This window comes from Solanum stenotomum, chromosome 2 (genome assembly GCF_019186545.1).
Source record: "Solanum stenotomum isolate F172 chromosome 2, ASM1918654v1, whole genome shotgun sequence".
In the NCBI taxonomy this organism is placed as follows: domain Eukaryota; kingdom Viridiplantae; phylum Streptophyta; class Magnoliopsida; order Solanales; family Solanaceae; genus Solanum; species Solanum stenotomum.
Window position 1 is genome coordinate 48598930 of NC_064283.1, and position 14213 is coordinate 48613142.

General features: G+C 29.8%; 2 protein-coding genes and 1 pseudogene across 3 annotated transcripts in view; 1 reads left to right on the forward strand and 2 right to left on the reverse strand.

Moving 5' to 3' along the window:
* Nucleotides 1-14213, reverse strand: part of LOC125857072 (ATP-citrate synthase alpha chain protein 2) — a 1178350-nt gene that overhangs the window by 939879 nt on the left and 224258 nt on the right. The window lies entirely within an intron of this gene.
* On the reverse strand, nucleotides 1261-9409 carry LOC125856043 (homeobox-leucine zipper protein HDG8-like). The gene is made up of 9 exons (XM_049535640.1): nucleotides 9297-9409; nucleotides 8224-8341; nucleotides 6126-6650; nucleotides 5322-5414; nucleotides 5007-5216; nucleotides 4118-4301; nucleotides 2823-3088; nucleotides 2114-2203; nucleotides 1261-1635 (listed from the first exon to the last, which is right to left on the reverse strand). The coding sequence occupies exons 1-9, from the start codon at nucleotides 9407-9409 to the stop codon at nucleotides 1261-1263; spliced, it is 1974 nt and encodes a 657-aa protein (XP_049391597.1).
* LOC125857074 (ATP synthase subunit a-like) lies at nucleotides 12534-13767 on the forward strand (annotated as a pseudogene).

The following is a 14213-nucleotide window of genomic DNA, read 5'->3' on the forward strand; positions in this document are numbered from 1 at the left end:
ATTATTTTTTTAATTGGTGAAAGTTTGTTTAGATACTACCCTTGGGACTGTGGTGTGTGAGTGTGTTGTAGATTTCACTTGAAAAATTGGGTTTGATATGTCTAATTGGAGGTTGGGACTAAGGGTTTCATTGTCTCGTTATAGATAATTGAATTTTGCATAATCTAAACTCTAAGGATGATAAAGTACCGCACAATATGTTGAAATTCATGTTTAGACATGAAGAAATTGGTAATTGTTGTGTTAATTTTGTTATATGTGAATTATGAAATTCACACTGCCTAGTGGCATAATTTCATGCTAAACTTTCATCAATCAAGGACCAGAACTCGAATCAATTCCTTCCAACATCTTATAGTGAAGAGAATCTTCAACTTGACAAGCGCCAAGTGCCTAGCCTTAGGATAGTGTGTAACAAATCCAATTCTTTTGTAAGTTGAATTGTTAGGGTAAATAGTTAGCACCAACATGTTGTATAATTTATTAGGCTTTTTTTATTTTCGGTGATGGTATCACTAATTAATTGCAAATTTGTATTCTATTGATTCCCCTTTAGGGTAATAAATTTTAAAATATACACATTTATTGTCTTTTTAATTCTAAAGATACTGATAGATAGTAATGTTTCGAAAAGAAAAGATTAGTGTTCCAATGAAACAAAACAATGAAAAAGGACAACTTACAAATCAAGAGAAACACAATGAATTGGTAAAAGAGGAGGGGTGGAGAAAGAGGAGGTTGAAGTGTGTCAATACAAGCTACAAGTTAAATATTTTGAAAAAACAAAATATATATAATCAAAATCATGATGTAAATTGCTACATTATCAAATTTTTATGTATAATTTCACCCACGCATGAATACTATATACACTAGTCTACTAAATTTGACTAGAAAAATTGGCATGAAAGTCTTACATGTCAAATAACAAATAGAATGAATAGAAAAAGTATTTTTTCATATTTAGTAGCCAAATAAAAATTTCTACCTTTTGGAGAGACTGTTTACTTTAAAATAATACATTTTTATGAAAGATGATTTTGATATTTTTTTCGAATAGGCTAAAATTTTAATAATCAAACAATGAGAAATATCAAATTTAGTCCATCAATATAAGAGATAATAGCAATATCATATCTCATAATCTTGAGAATATCACAAGTCACTAAAAAGGGAACAGATCATCCTTCAAACATTTTAATTTGTCTAAGCTTTAAGATATAAAAAAAAATTGATCAAGCAACTAAACCATTCTAATTTTTAATCAGAGCAACCTAATGTTGCTCTAATTTTTAAAACTGTAGAGCTCAAAAGGTTATGAACAGAAGTCACTGCACTCTTTTGTTGCTTCAGGGAGATTGAATTGTTGTCGGCATGACAAATTAATATTTGAAATGCCATTGTCAAAATTGAACCATTTTGTGCATTTTCAATATTGTATGTGTCCAAGTTATGGCGACCATCGGGACATATGATGAAACCTGAAGGCAAAATTGAAACTTTTTTGACATCACCTCCATTGAAAATTGAATTGACTGTTGATAAATCTATGGGTGCATAGATTAAAAATGCTCCCAATTCATCAATGCTGGTCTCTTGAAGAATTAACATGTTTTTCTCTTCTGGAACATAAGGCTGCATTTACATTACAATTATTTAAAAACTATTACAGTAAGCACTAAAAAAAATTAGAGACAAATATTTTTTGTCGCTTTACAATTAAAATTTCTTCATTAATCTCATGTTACAATGTATTACCACGAAATCTTATTTTCTACATCCTATTGGCAACCAATGAATAAAAAAATTTGTAGTTAATTCTTATCATTTTATATAGTGGAATATACTAATCATAATTAGTTTAACAAAAATATAGAAAAAAAGAAAGTGAAATAATTAATCTAGAAATTTCATTTTGATGTAATAATCAAAGATTGAATAGTTAACCAAAAAAAAAAATGCAAGTTATAAATTGTGGTGTTCTTACATGCCAAAGGAAGATGAATCCGAATCTAAGTTAGTTTATTTTATTTATTAAGAAATAGTGAAATACCATTTTTTTTAGTTTAAGAAAATAAATTACAAATTATAAACAACTAAAGATGAGAAATACCTGAATGATTGTAATATTATTTCCTCGAACACATCCTGTTTTGATTCTTGCTAATTCAGTGACAATATTTCCACCCGCCAAAACATCCCACTAAAATAAAAAAATCTAAATCTAAATCAAAAAATAAAGTAAAGAATAATTTGATTGTAAAAATATTAGTTTATGAGATGAGTGTTGTAAGATCACATAGTAAAAATAAAAATAAAAGAAGTTATGTAAAATTAATGTCAAGAGATAAACACGTAGATAACACAACATGAGAGCTCAAAAATAAGTAGAATTGTTGAAAGCAGGACTTCAACTTAATGGTTCTGAAGATTCTTAATACATAAAACATTATACTTCTGAAATTATGAGTTCAGATTCTCATACTTATTGTTGTTTTTACGAGTTTAACATGAAAATCTATAGTCGATATACAAGTGTATAGTTAGGGGTCGGTTGGTTAAAAAACCAACTTGTACTAGGATTGATAACGCTAATTTTTTTTACAGACGTTTGGAGCATTGCATTAAAAATTTAATCTACAGTGAAAGGATACGTACAAGAAGAAAACTATATAACAACATTTTTGTATAACATCTACGTTTTCTTTAGAACCTATATCAATATTAAGTTGTTATATTATATGTTATTGCTCAACATTTCAACGTAACAACCAAAATAATATTTGAACAAATCACTTCACTATCAAGATTATAAAACATACCTGACTCCTTGACTTATTATCTTTGAGGAAATTAAAAACTGTTCGGCATGAAAGAGGAAGCCATAGGGAAGTAGCAGCAGTGACAATGAAGCCTTTTTGTAGTTTAATTTCTTCATTTTTTCTTATAGAAACTCTATCTTCACTTTTAAATTGTGACGAAGTTGGAAAATCTAATTTGTCTGTCATGCTTAGGATTTCACAAAACCTCTTCACCATCCTTAGAGATATTTGCATTACATTTTCGAGACCTTCTGGATCATTGAGCACTGTAAATAAGAACAAATAACAAAATCAAAAAAGTATTTGAAAAATTCATTTTTAGGGAATAATTTATCATATTAGAGTGTATTTGGCCTGACAAAATTCATTTTTAGAGAATAATTTACGATTTGAAAAAGTATTTATAAAAGATTGTTTATGATTGATCCTATTGATAATAAATTTATCAAAATAGATGGTGTTCTGATGACATCTTCGAATTTTAATGATGGTAATAATGTATGAGTGTCATTAAAGCCCTGATATAACGCTAAAGTTTATATGATTGTGAAGGAAAATGGCTTCCCCAAATTAGGAGTGAAGTGATAACATTTCCTTTCCTTTTTGGTTTGAAAATATTTTCTCTAGAAAGTGACTATTTTTTTATAAAATTTTCATGATACCAACAAATCCTTAAAGAAACATATAACTTCAAAAAGGACATGTTTTGAGTTAAGAAAATTTCAAAGAAAAGGACTTATGCTCAAATTACAAAAGGGTAATCATTTTTGAGCCACTTTAAACAAATATCATTTTCTTTAGTCAAACATCGATAAATAACTTATATTTAAAGAAAAGGAGAAATTCAGAAGTAATTTCATGTTCAAATAGTCCAAGAAAAGGAGATTAATTTATTGTTAGATATTTTAATTAAATAGATTAGTATCTTGTTTCCTAGTTTTAAGGGTACATGGTTACTATTTCCAAGTTACGTGAAACGTGTGACTTAGCAGGTCAATTTTAATTTTTTTTATGGCTTAGTAATTGAGATAATGTAGGATGTGTATTGCAGGAGTATTGCCTTTATAAAGGCTAGTCATTGTTTCAGTTTTGTTAGAGGAAGTTTTCTACCTCCCAAACTCTTTTGCGTTTATCTTGATTTCTTCCCAATTTTCTAATTGTTGTTTACCCACATTTTTTTCTTTATCAAAGTCTCCTTGAAGTCATTAATTTATTTTACAAAAATCCTTACTTTGTAATATAAATTAAAAATTATAAAGCCGTAAACATATAAAGAAGGGTACATGAAACATAACCTTCTTTTAGATCATGTCTAGGAAGACATGTCGCACCCACTTCAACATTATATCTTTCGCACATCCTTTGAAGTGTTACAATCCATCTTTTAGCTCCATACGTTTGATGAACAACCAACAAAGGTAAAAACATATGATGGACCGGAATTTTTTCATCTACTTGAACATGTTCAATCCAAGTAACCTGAGAAAAAATATTCAAGAAACCAAAGAAATATTTAACTGGATCTTTAGAAATATTTCTGACATGAAAGTATGTTGGAAATAATAATTTTTTAGTAATGAGTTATAAGGTGAGATTGTTTAAGACAATACAAAGTGATAACTATTCATCCACTCTTGTTTAAATTTGAACATCTTGACATGAACAACATAGTTTGGGCCGATGTTCAACATTGATAAATTAAGATTAATAGTTATACGTCTAACGACTCTGTTAACATATGTTTTAAAAAGTCATTATTCAATCTAATGTAATTCCAAATTATAACTTATAAGGCTTTTGGTGGGATTGTGCAAGAGTATACATATAGACAAAAAAATCCATTTCTAAATCAATAATGGGGACACTTTAAACAGCCCTGAACGTACGTCCCAATATTTGGAGTGTTATCAACATAATATGACGATCCAAAATTGGATAAATCAAGAATAAAGACAGATCTGATTCTTATATCATATTAATAAAAACAAACATTATGAGATAAGTATCGGTACATGTTAATTTTTACCTAGATAACACACTCTTTTAACAATAAGTTGCATGTAGATAGTATATATATATATGTCATTAGTTTGAGCTGTGAAACAAACAATCTCTCCGAAAATGTTGTGTAAAATTGTGTACAATAGAACTTTTTGATATATAGAGATAGGAAAATTTTCTTACCCTACTTTCTCCGTTATCCAAATCTTGGATTGCACAACCAGAAGGAAATTTCCAAGCATGAGAAGGTACACTACTTTGGATCTCTTTGATTAGATCATATGAAACATCGACCATAATCCATGTTGCTTCATCAAGTTTTCTAAAACAACGTATAAAGTAATAATCTCTAGCTTCCACTAGAGGAGATAGAATATGCAACTTTTCATACATCTGTTTTCAAAAACCAAGAAAAAACAGTTCATATTAATGAAAGAATTTTAATGTTTATTTTTAATATTTAGGAAACCAATAAAAAATAGTGTAATATAGTTTTACCAATTGTATAGAGCCTCCTAAATCTCCCGAATCAAGTACTTCAATAGTCCTAGCTTTCGTGACAATAGTTGGGAACATGTTCATCCATTTGATCTGCATATAACAAATTAATTATTTTTAGGTATATGATTTATGATTAAACAAGAAAAACAATTATGCTTCAAAATCAATTCAAGTAACTAGGATCATATAAAACTAAATAAACAAATTATTCATCTAAATTCCATCTTAAAACTCATGTAATAAACTTAATTTTCTTTTAGTTAACCCTAAAACTACTATGCAAACTACTTATTGTAAATATTTTTTACTCTATTTGAACTTATCTTAGGCAGTATTTTGTGGGATAAAATAAAATTAAAATAGTCTATTTAAAAGTATTCACAAATTCAAAATCACTGAAAACAATCATAAGATTCGAAAGTCATTGAAAAGTAGCGAACTTTAGAAATTCATGATGTTAAAAATTTTGATTTTCGAGAAGTCATGAAAACATCTTCAATTCTTTAGTTTCTCATGTTTGAAATTCATGACAGTAGTATGGTGTGTTTTCGCATGAAAAACAGCTAGTTTTTAGCAAATTCTAAAAACATTAGCTACTGTTGAAAATTAGATCCAAAAAATTGTTAAAGATAACAATATTTCTCGTTTAAACACATGGGAGAGCTAAAATATAAAATGAAGCAAGCCTTCCATTATAGTACTGACACATTCTAAAAATATATCAATTTAGGCACACAGCAGATAACATTATACCAGTCATAGGGTGATTTATTATAACATGAAAGTATAAACGACACTTACTGGATCAAGAAAATTTTGGATCAACTCAATTGCATTCATTGGCACAACTCCAGAAACCTTTGATGATTCAAATCGAGTAGTCGGTGATTTACCAGGCTGATTTGAATTTGAAAATATTTTCTCATAATCCTCCCGATGAAATAAACATGCATTACCAACTGATGATTCAAATGAAATTGAAATATCGAATTGCAAAAGTGCAGCCATTTCATTTAATGCTGCAATAACTATCCCAAAAATAATTGATTTCTCCCTATTATTATGATGAAATTCATAATTTTCTTGTGGTGATGGGGACATTATTGAGATTCTATTATTACTTATTGAATGAGCTCTAATATTATTATTATTTTGATGAAAAGGAGGATGATATGAAGTGGGAGATCCACTTATATTTTGGCTCAATAAACTTTCATAAGATGAATTTGATGGGTATCCGAGAGAAGTATTTGGTGGTGCCATATTTGAACCCATCAAAGGAGACCTTCCAGGAACACTTGGAATGATATTTGATATGCTTTCGTGCTGCAAAATGATAAAAAAAAAGTAGCAATTCTTAAGTTACTTACTATACTAAGTAATCATATGACATACTTATCATATATTATCAACATATCATTATCATCATATTTCTTTAATGAAATTTATGTCATATTCTATTCTATTAAACATCTTTGCAAGTTATGTCAATGTAGAAATGTTTGATGTTGTTCGTGTTAGCCTGTTGTGCTTTTTCATACGTAGTTTCCTTTCTGAGTTGTTAATTTGATATTAATGATAAATTAACCTTTAATTGATTTAACAAAAATTATATTATGAAAAATGTTCAGTATTTTCTACCATTTTCGTCTTATTCTTTTGTTATATTTTTAATACTATTATATTAAACAATTCAACAAATATCTTTTTGTAAAATTCACAATGCTAACAATCACTATTATCTTTAGCAAAAATAGTTCTTTATCTTTTTTATGTTTATGCATATGTACCTCACGAAATTGATACTGATTTACTAGACATTGTAAGAAAGACATATGCTGATTGTATTTTTGTATAACTCTTACAAGATGCTCACTATATTGGCAATAACTTTTTGATATGTAGTTATTTTAAAAGGAGAATACAATTTCTCAAAGACAAGGCATAAACTTTTAGACATAAATATCTTTAATTATTACTCATTTGCTTATTCTAACCATTTTTATTAGTCTGGACTTAATTCAAATCTCTCATTTAATATTCAAAGATCTCTTTTATTTGTTAATGAGTTGAAAACAAATTATTAGTTCCTAGTTGTAAAGGCCAAAGTTTTATCGATTTAAATCGTCAAAATCTCTAGTAGAAATATAATTTTTTATCCATTTAGAAATGTTTTGCTAAGGTTTGAAACTTTCTAGGAGGTTCATATATTTCAAATTATTTTACATGATTCTATAATTGGATATAATGAGCTACTACTAAATTGAAATATACATCGAATGACAATAGTTTAATTAAGACATAAACTTCCTTAATAAAATTCATATATTGATGAGACAAAAGGACTTACTTTCAAATCTATTGATCAACTCAATGAGAAAAATAAACAAATAAGTAGTTAACAAAAATTATATTAAAATTGAACAAAAGAAATCGTCAATAAAATAATTAATATACATGAGGGAAAGAAAACATAAATATGAAATACAAAGTAAATGTAATAATTCTTAGTAGAGGGAATAATTGTTGTAATAAATCACACATTCGAACAACGTAACCAAATTTGGAGAAACATTTTATGGCCTAACACAAAAGATTCACTTGCCACACCATGGAGTCTGCCCAACTTTCAATTAGTAATTTATTTCTCAAGTATTGAAAAATTTAATGGAAAACAAATCGATTCATCATTGTGTAAACAAAAAGAACAATAATAGTAGTAGTAATAATAATAATAATAATAATAATAATAATAATAATAATAATAATAATAATTAAAGTAATAATAATAATAATAATAACAACAATAACAATAATAATAATGTTGATGATAACAATTATAATAAGCCATCAATTAGAATTATTGCATTTATAGAAAAGACGATCTAATTAAAATTACCTCTATCGGAGTACTTCTGCTTTGAAATCGAACCACGTTCTGCTCAGTATCAAACCCTATTTCCCTACTAAGTTTATTTTGCTGATTCTCATTTGATTGTGAACGTGCATTGGAGAATCTTCATTTAAGAATACAAGAAAAGAAAAACATTTATTGACAAGTTTTTTTTAAATCAAACCTAAAAAAGAAAAGAATTAAAAAGACTTTATGTATCATAAAAGACATGGTTGGTTGATAACTATTTCTCTATCATTAGCTAGGGTCTCAAATTTTGTATTTCGAAATTAAGTCATCATTGGTAGAGAACCTTTCATTCAGAAAAGTGTGACTTAATTCCCATTGTTAATCGGAGGGATCATGTATATCTCTCTCGTTTGGAGTCATAATCATCTTTGGTAGGGAGCATTTTATTCAAAAAGTGAGACTTTTCATTGCCATTTTGAATAACCCGACCTCTAAAGTGGAACTTTATGACACATATCTAGATTATTTGGGACTTGAATTAATTTTTTATTATTCAAATCTTGATTAGCGGAGCCCTAATGTGAGACTTTTTTATGTGAATCTTGATTAATCGAGCCCACAAAATGATATCGAGAACCAACCATGAGAAAGAAATTACATTTTTGATTTAAAATGAGAAAGACATTTAACTTAAAGAAACTCACATCTTTATGCTTTGATACTAACGAATAATCAAGAAGAAATAGATTGATTAATTAAAGGTGTATCTATATGGTAGATGATCCATACAGATAAATTATCTTTGAATCATTTTTACAAAGAAACGAAAAATAAAATTTAATAGAAAAATCAAAAGTACATGTCGTTAACTAAATCAACGGTGCTATAAAAACAAAAGGAAAAAACAACACATGAAATTAAGAACAATTAAACCTAAATAAATGCATAAAAACACATATAGAAAATAAATTTTTAGATCACTAATTAGCTTTGATTTTACCACTCATGCCTCTTAGAAAATGACATTATCACTGTAACCAAACAAGACAAAAATATGAACATATATGAATGTTCAACTTCTTTTTTTTTTTATAAAAAAATAAACTTACGCTTCAAGTCGTTGAGTTTGTTCCACGACGAGTCTCTGATATTGACTTCGCCTTTCTAATCTTTGTTGGCACGTTGATGATTCTCCAACATGTTCTTTCTCTAAATCTGCCATTTCTCTTTGCTATTTTTCTGTTCAATAATACAAAAGAACAAAAAAATTCAAGTGTTAATCTATTTGATTTATGGTTTATTGAATCAATTTATCTATGAAGATACTAAAATAGAACTAAGAGAGTATATATATATATAAGAGAGATTTCTTTACACTTTTGATTGATAAGAAGAGATAGAGAGAAAATTTATCAATTCATAGTGAATGATATATTTATGTAGTAGAAAAAAAATTGGAACACAAAATAAAAATTGTGATTTGTTTTATTTATCTTTCACAAATATATTTGGTTTTGAAATAGTATATATGGTTTTCTATTTATATATTTTCTATAAAAATTGCCTCATAGGATAAATTTCATAAATGGAAATATAATTATGACTTTCACAGAAATATTTGGTTTTGAAATAGTATATATGGTTTGCTATTTGTATATTTTCTATAAAAATTGCATCATAGGATAAATTTCATAAATGGAAATATAATTATGACTTTTATCCATCAAAGTCACATCATTATGTTTTTAATAGAAAAATCATAATTTTATTTTTCATATTATAATGTGACCATCTCTAACCTTTCTCTATTTCACTCTCCATTCTCTATATTAGGAGAGTAAAATAGAGAATTCTCTCTCCAACCACTCGCTATTTCACCTTCTAGTCTTCAATTATAGAGAGGTGAATAGTAGTTCTTCAAATTTGGTGAACTACTATTCACACTCTCTATTTTACTTTTTGATTATAATATTATTATTTATATTATATAACATTTATAATTAACGTATTATTAATCTTATAAATCCATCAATTAAATCTATCATATTTTTAATTATTTTTAAATGTGATATAAAATATTGATGATATATATTATTAAATATATACTACTTTTGTCCCAAATTAATATTATTTTAAAAATTAAATTAATTTTTTTTTGACACTTTAAGTGATATATTTTAATATTATTATTAATTTTCAATATGAAGAATATACATAGATGAAAATTTCAATTTAAAAATACAATAGCTAACACAACAATTTAAATACAAGATAACAATACAATACAATACAATACAATACTGTAACGACCTGTCCCCGTCGTTATAGAAATGCCACAGGGGAAAAATTGGTGCAGGAAAACTTTTTCGTAGTATTTGAATTTTTCCAAACTAGACTAGATTTGGATGAAATAGGAGTCTTTAAGGTGTAGGGAAATCTGTTAACAATTGGGTGGATCATTTATGATTTTTATTATATGAGGTCTTAGATAACTCGTTAACGAACCCATACGACTTTATGGAATTGAATTCGGGCGAGTAGAAATCCCAAAATCGATCTTAGCGTAAAGGGTATTTTCTTATCGTCGTGGGTTAGATGTTTATTGTTAAATGGGATTTTGGAATTCTTTTAATTAACTCTCTGGTTTCGTTTGGACCGCTTTGGCGGGATAGTTGCCGCTCTAGCGGGGCTGCCGCAGCGGGATGATGGTCCATGTGGCGGGTACGATGAGACTCAAAATCGTAGATGAAAGATGAATAACTCACTATTACGCGGAGACCGCTAAGGTGGGGGTTCTGGTCGCTTTGGCAGGGCAAGTGCCGCTGCAGCGGGACCGACACGACTTAAATTCGTAAATAAACCCCTAAACGACCTTATTTGGCATTTTTGACTTTTAGAGCTAAGGAACAACCCACAGGCGGCTCCTACTCAATTTTTTACCATTCTTGAAGCTAAAGGTAAGTTTTTCCCTCCCCGAATCCATTTTTCGATCCGTAAAACGTAATAGAATGGGTGAATATTCACGGGAAGGGTTTTATTATAGATTCTATGGTGGAAACAACCCTAATTTGGATAACTGGGATCATTGGTTTGATCTAGGGTTCATAGAATTGTTAGTAATCTGGGTAATTAATGATTGTTTGTTGATTCCTGTGTGATTGTTTGTAGTCCAAGAACAAGCGGAACGAATGTGATAATGGAAGGATCAAGTTTCTTAGGGTTTTAAGCTTATTTCGAGGTAGGTGATGGTTGTGGTTCTATGATTTTGTGATGTATGTTTGTTCTTGCTTCATTATGATACTTGTATATGTATGAATGTTGCAATGTTGATCACACTTGTTGTAAATGAGATAGATAAATTATCGTTACCATGAAATCATGCCTTAAATGTATGATCTTGAAGATATACTTGTGTTTGTGATTGTGATGTGTGAATAAGATCGGTTTGCCACGTTCCGACATAACTAACTTAGATCGGATTGCCACGTTCTGACATAACTAACTTAGATCGGATTGCCACGTTCCGGCATAAATATGAGATCAAAATGCCACATTTCGGCATGCTAACTGTTTAGATTTGGGTTCAATGAGAGGACCAATGATGTGATGATAAATGTGAAATGTGTTGTTGATTCTACATGTTGATAATGTTGTATATGTTGATATATATGCATGTGATTATAATTTTGTTTGATTTGCTTATGTTGCACTAGTGGGATAGCCATGTGGTCCTACCAGTACACGGTGGTTGTGTACTAATACTGCACTTGCTCTTATTTTGTTGAGTATAGGGCATTTTCAAGAGGCTACTGACGTACATCACTTAGAAGATCTATGATCATTGCTTCAAATTCAAGGGTGAGCCAATTCTTTCGGGCTGCCATGAGATTCTCTTTCGTCTATGTCCATCATTTCCGGACTTAGATATTTGTTCTAGTTAGTTAATTTGTTCATTAGTTTAGGGATGTATCCCTTCTTTTTTAGCCTTGGATCATTTGTTTAGATGTTTTGGTACATTGACTTTCACGTTCTAAGTTATCTTCTACATTGTTAGTTGTTAGATCAATTGTTGAAGTTTATGGGAACTTCTATTTTTTAGCACTTATTTTTGTTTTTCTATGTTGAATGCCTTAGTTTTTGGATTAGTCGCTTGATTTGGGTTGTAGTAGTGGTTCTCGTGACAAAGTTGGTATCAGAGCCTAGGTTCATTGATCTAGATGTATCGAAACGAGTCTAATAGAGCCTCGCGGAATGGTACAGGGACACCTTTACTTTTCTTCGAGAGACTAAAGGCTTGACGGAGTGAAGCTGTATTGAGGGAATCGTTTTGTCTCAGCTAAATCAATATGTTTCCAAGAATTTTGCGTATCTTTTTCTTTGATGAAGAAAGTCTCAATTCCAGTACTACATCTGCCACAACTTCTCTTCAATCCACAACAATTATTAACGATTCTTCTCTTCAATCCACAACAACTATTAACAATTTTTCTCTTCAATCCACAACAACTATTAACGATTCTTCTAATAGTATTTTTGAGGACTTTCCAGGTCTTAACCCTTCCAGTGAACGTATAGTGGAACTTCAATCTGATATATGGGCGAAATTAGGAGAGTTGATGCCTAACAAGAGTGCCCAAGAAGTTCTGGAAGCGGCTGAAGTTCTACATGGCGAAAGCAAAGATATTAACTTTCTTGACTTCCTTTTGAAAGATTTAAATCAAAACGGAGTAACGGGTGAAGCCTATAAAGATGCAATGGATCTAATGAAAGATGTTGTCTCCAGCCTACTTGAACAATTTGAAATAATTCCATTGATTCCTATGAAAATAGAAAACTTATATTTCTCATTCAAAAATCCATATTTCTTTGTGCTACTAACACCTAGTAGAGTCCTACTTTTGGTTTATTTTGTTACTAAAAAGGGAGGAGGAAACTCAGAACCAAATGCTTGGCAATCCTTGGTAGAGCTTATTTATGATTTCGTGCTGAACCCGGTACACGAACAAATAGGTTGTTTTTTGTGGAAATGTTAAACAACAGTTTTTCCTACGCATCTCGGTCACTTTTACTTTTTCGTTACTTTGTAATCCCAAGGGTATGATACCTTATAGCTTCATAATTACAAGTCATTTTCTCATTAATTTAGGTCTCTCATTTTCAATTTTTATTGGCATTACTATAGTGGGATTTTAAAAAAATGGGCTTCATTTTTTAAGCTTCTTATTACCCGCGGGAGTCCCGCTACCGTTAGCACCTTTTTTAGTACTCCTTGAGCTATTCCCTTATTGTTTTCGAGCATTAAGCTCAGGAATACATTAATTTGCTAATATGATGGCCGGTCATAGTTCAGTAAAGATTTTAAGTGGGTTCGCTTGGACTATGCTATGGATGAATGATCTTTTCTATTTCATAGGGGATCTTGGTCCTTTATTTATAGTCCTTGCATTAACCGGTCTGGAAATAGGTGTAGCTATATCACAAGCTCATGTTTCTACGATCTTAATCTTTATTTACTTCAATGATGCTATAAATCTTCATCAAAGTGCTTATTTTTTAATAATTGAACAAAAACGAGTCTGAATGGGCATACTTAGTCGTGGAGAATTCCGATTCTTTCCTTTAGGGATCGTACCTGTGCATCTCCTTACTTTATAGGAGTTATTTTTCTGGTTCCAGAAGGTATAACTCTCGCCTCAAGTTTTCTTTGAAATCGGAGACTGTTCCAATTTCCTACAGAGGTAGGCAAGTGGAGGGAGAACTAGACGTATCTTGCTAGGCAAAGACAGGTTAGAATGGATAGCTCGCGGGTGGGATTGACGGGATAAATCACTATTGCTGAAGGAGGTAGAACCGGGGGAAGAATTATGGCTATAAAGGTCCTTGTTCTCTTAGGCACATGGTTCTAAAGATTCAATCTCTAAGCGGTACTAAAGATTAGGCAAAAGAAGAACTATAACTAGAATTCTTTGCCCCTCTCCTTGTACCAAGAAGCAAGTTCGTAACATAAGGATAATGGGCTCGTCTAT

What these genes read in the sequence shown, in the direction of transcription:
- LOC125856043 (XM_049535640.1), bottom strand. Translation starts at nt 9,409, where the DNA reads ATGGCAGATTTAGAGAAAGAACATGTTGGAGAATCATCAACGTGCCAA. An exon ending in CAAACTCAACGACTTGAAGC is followed by an intron (nt 8,342 to 9,296) that starts GTAAGTTTATTT and finishes TCTTAAATGAAG; the next exon opens with ATTCTCCAATGCACGTTCAC. An exon ending in TCCAAAATTTTCTTGATCCA is followed by an intron (nt 5,415 to 6,125) that starts GTAAGTGTCGTT and finishes TGTTATATGCAG; the next exon opens with ATCAAATGGATGAACATGTT.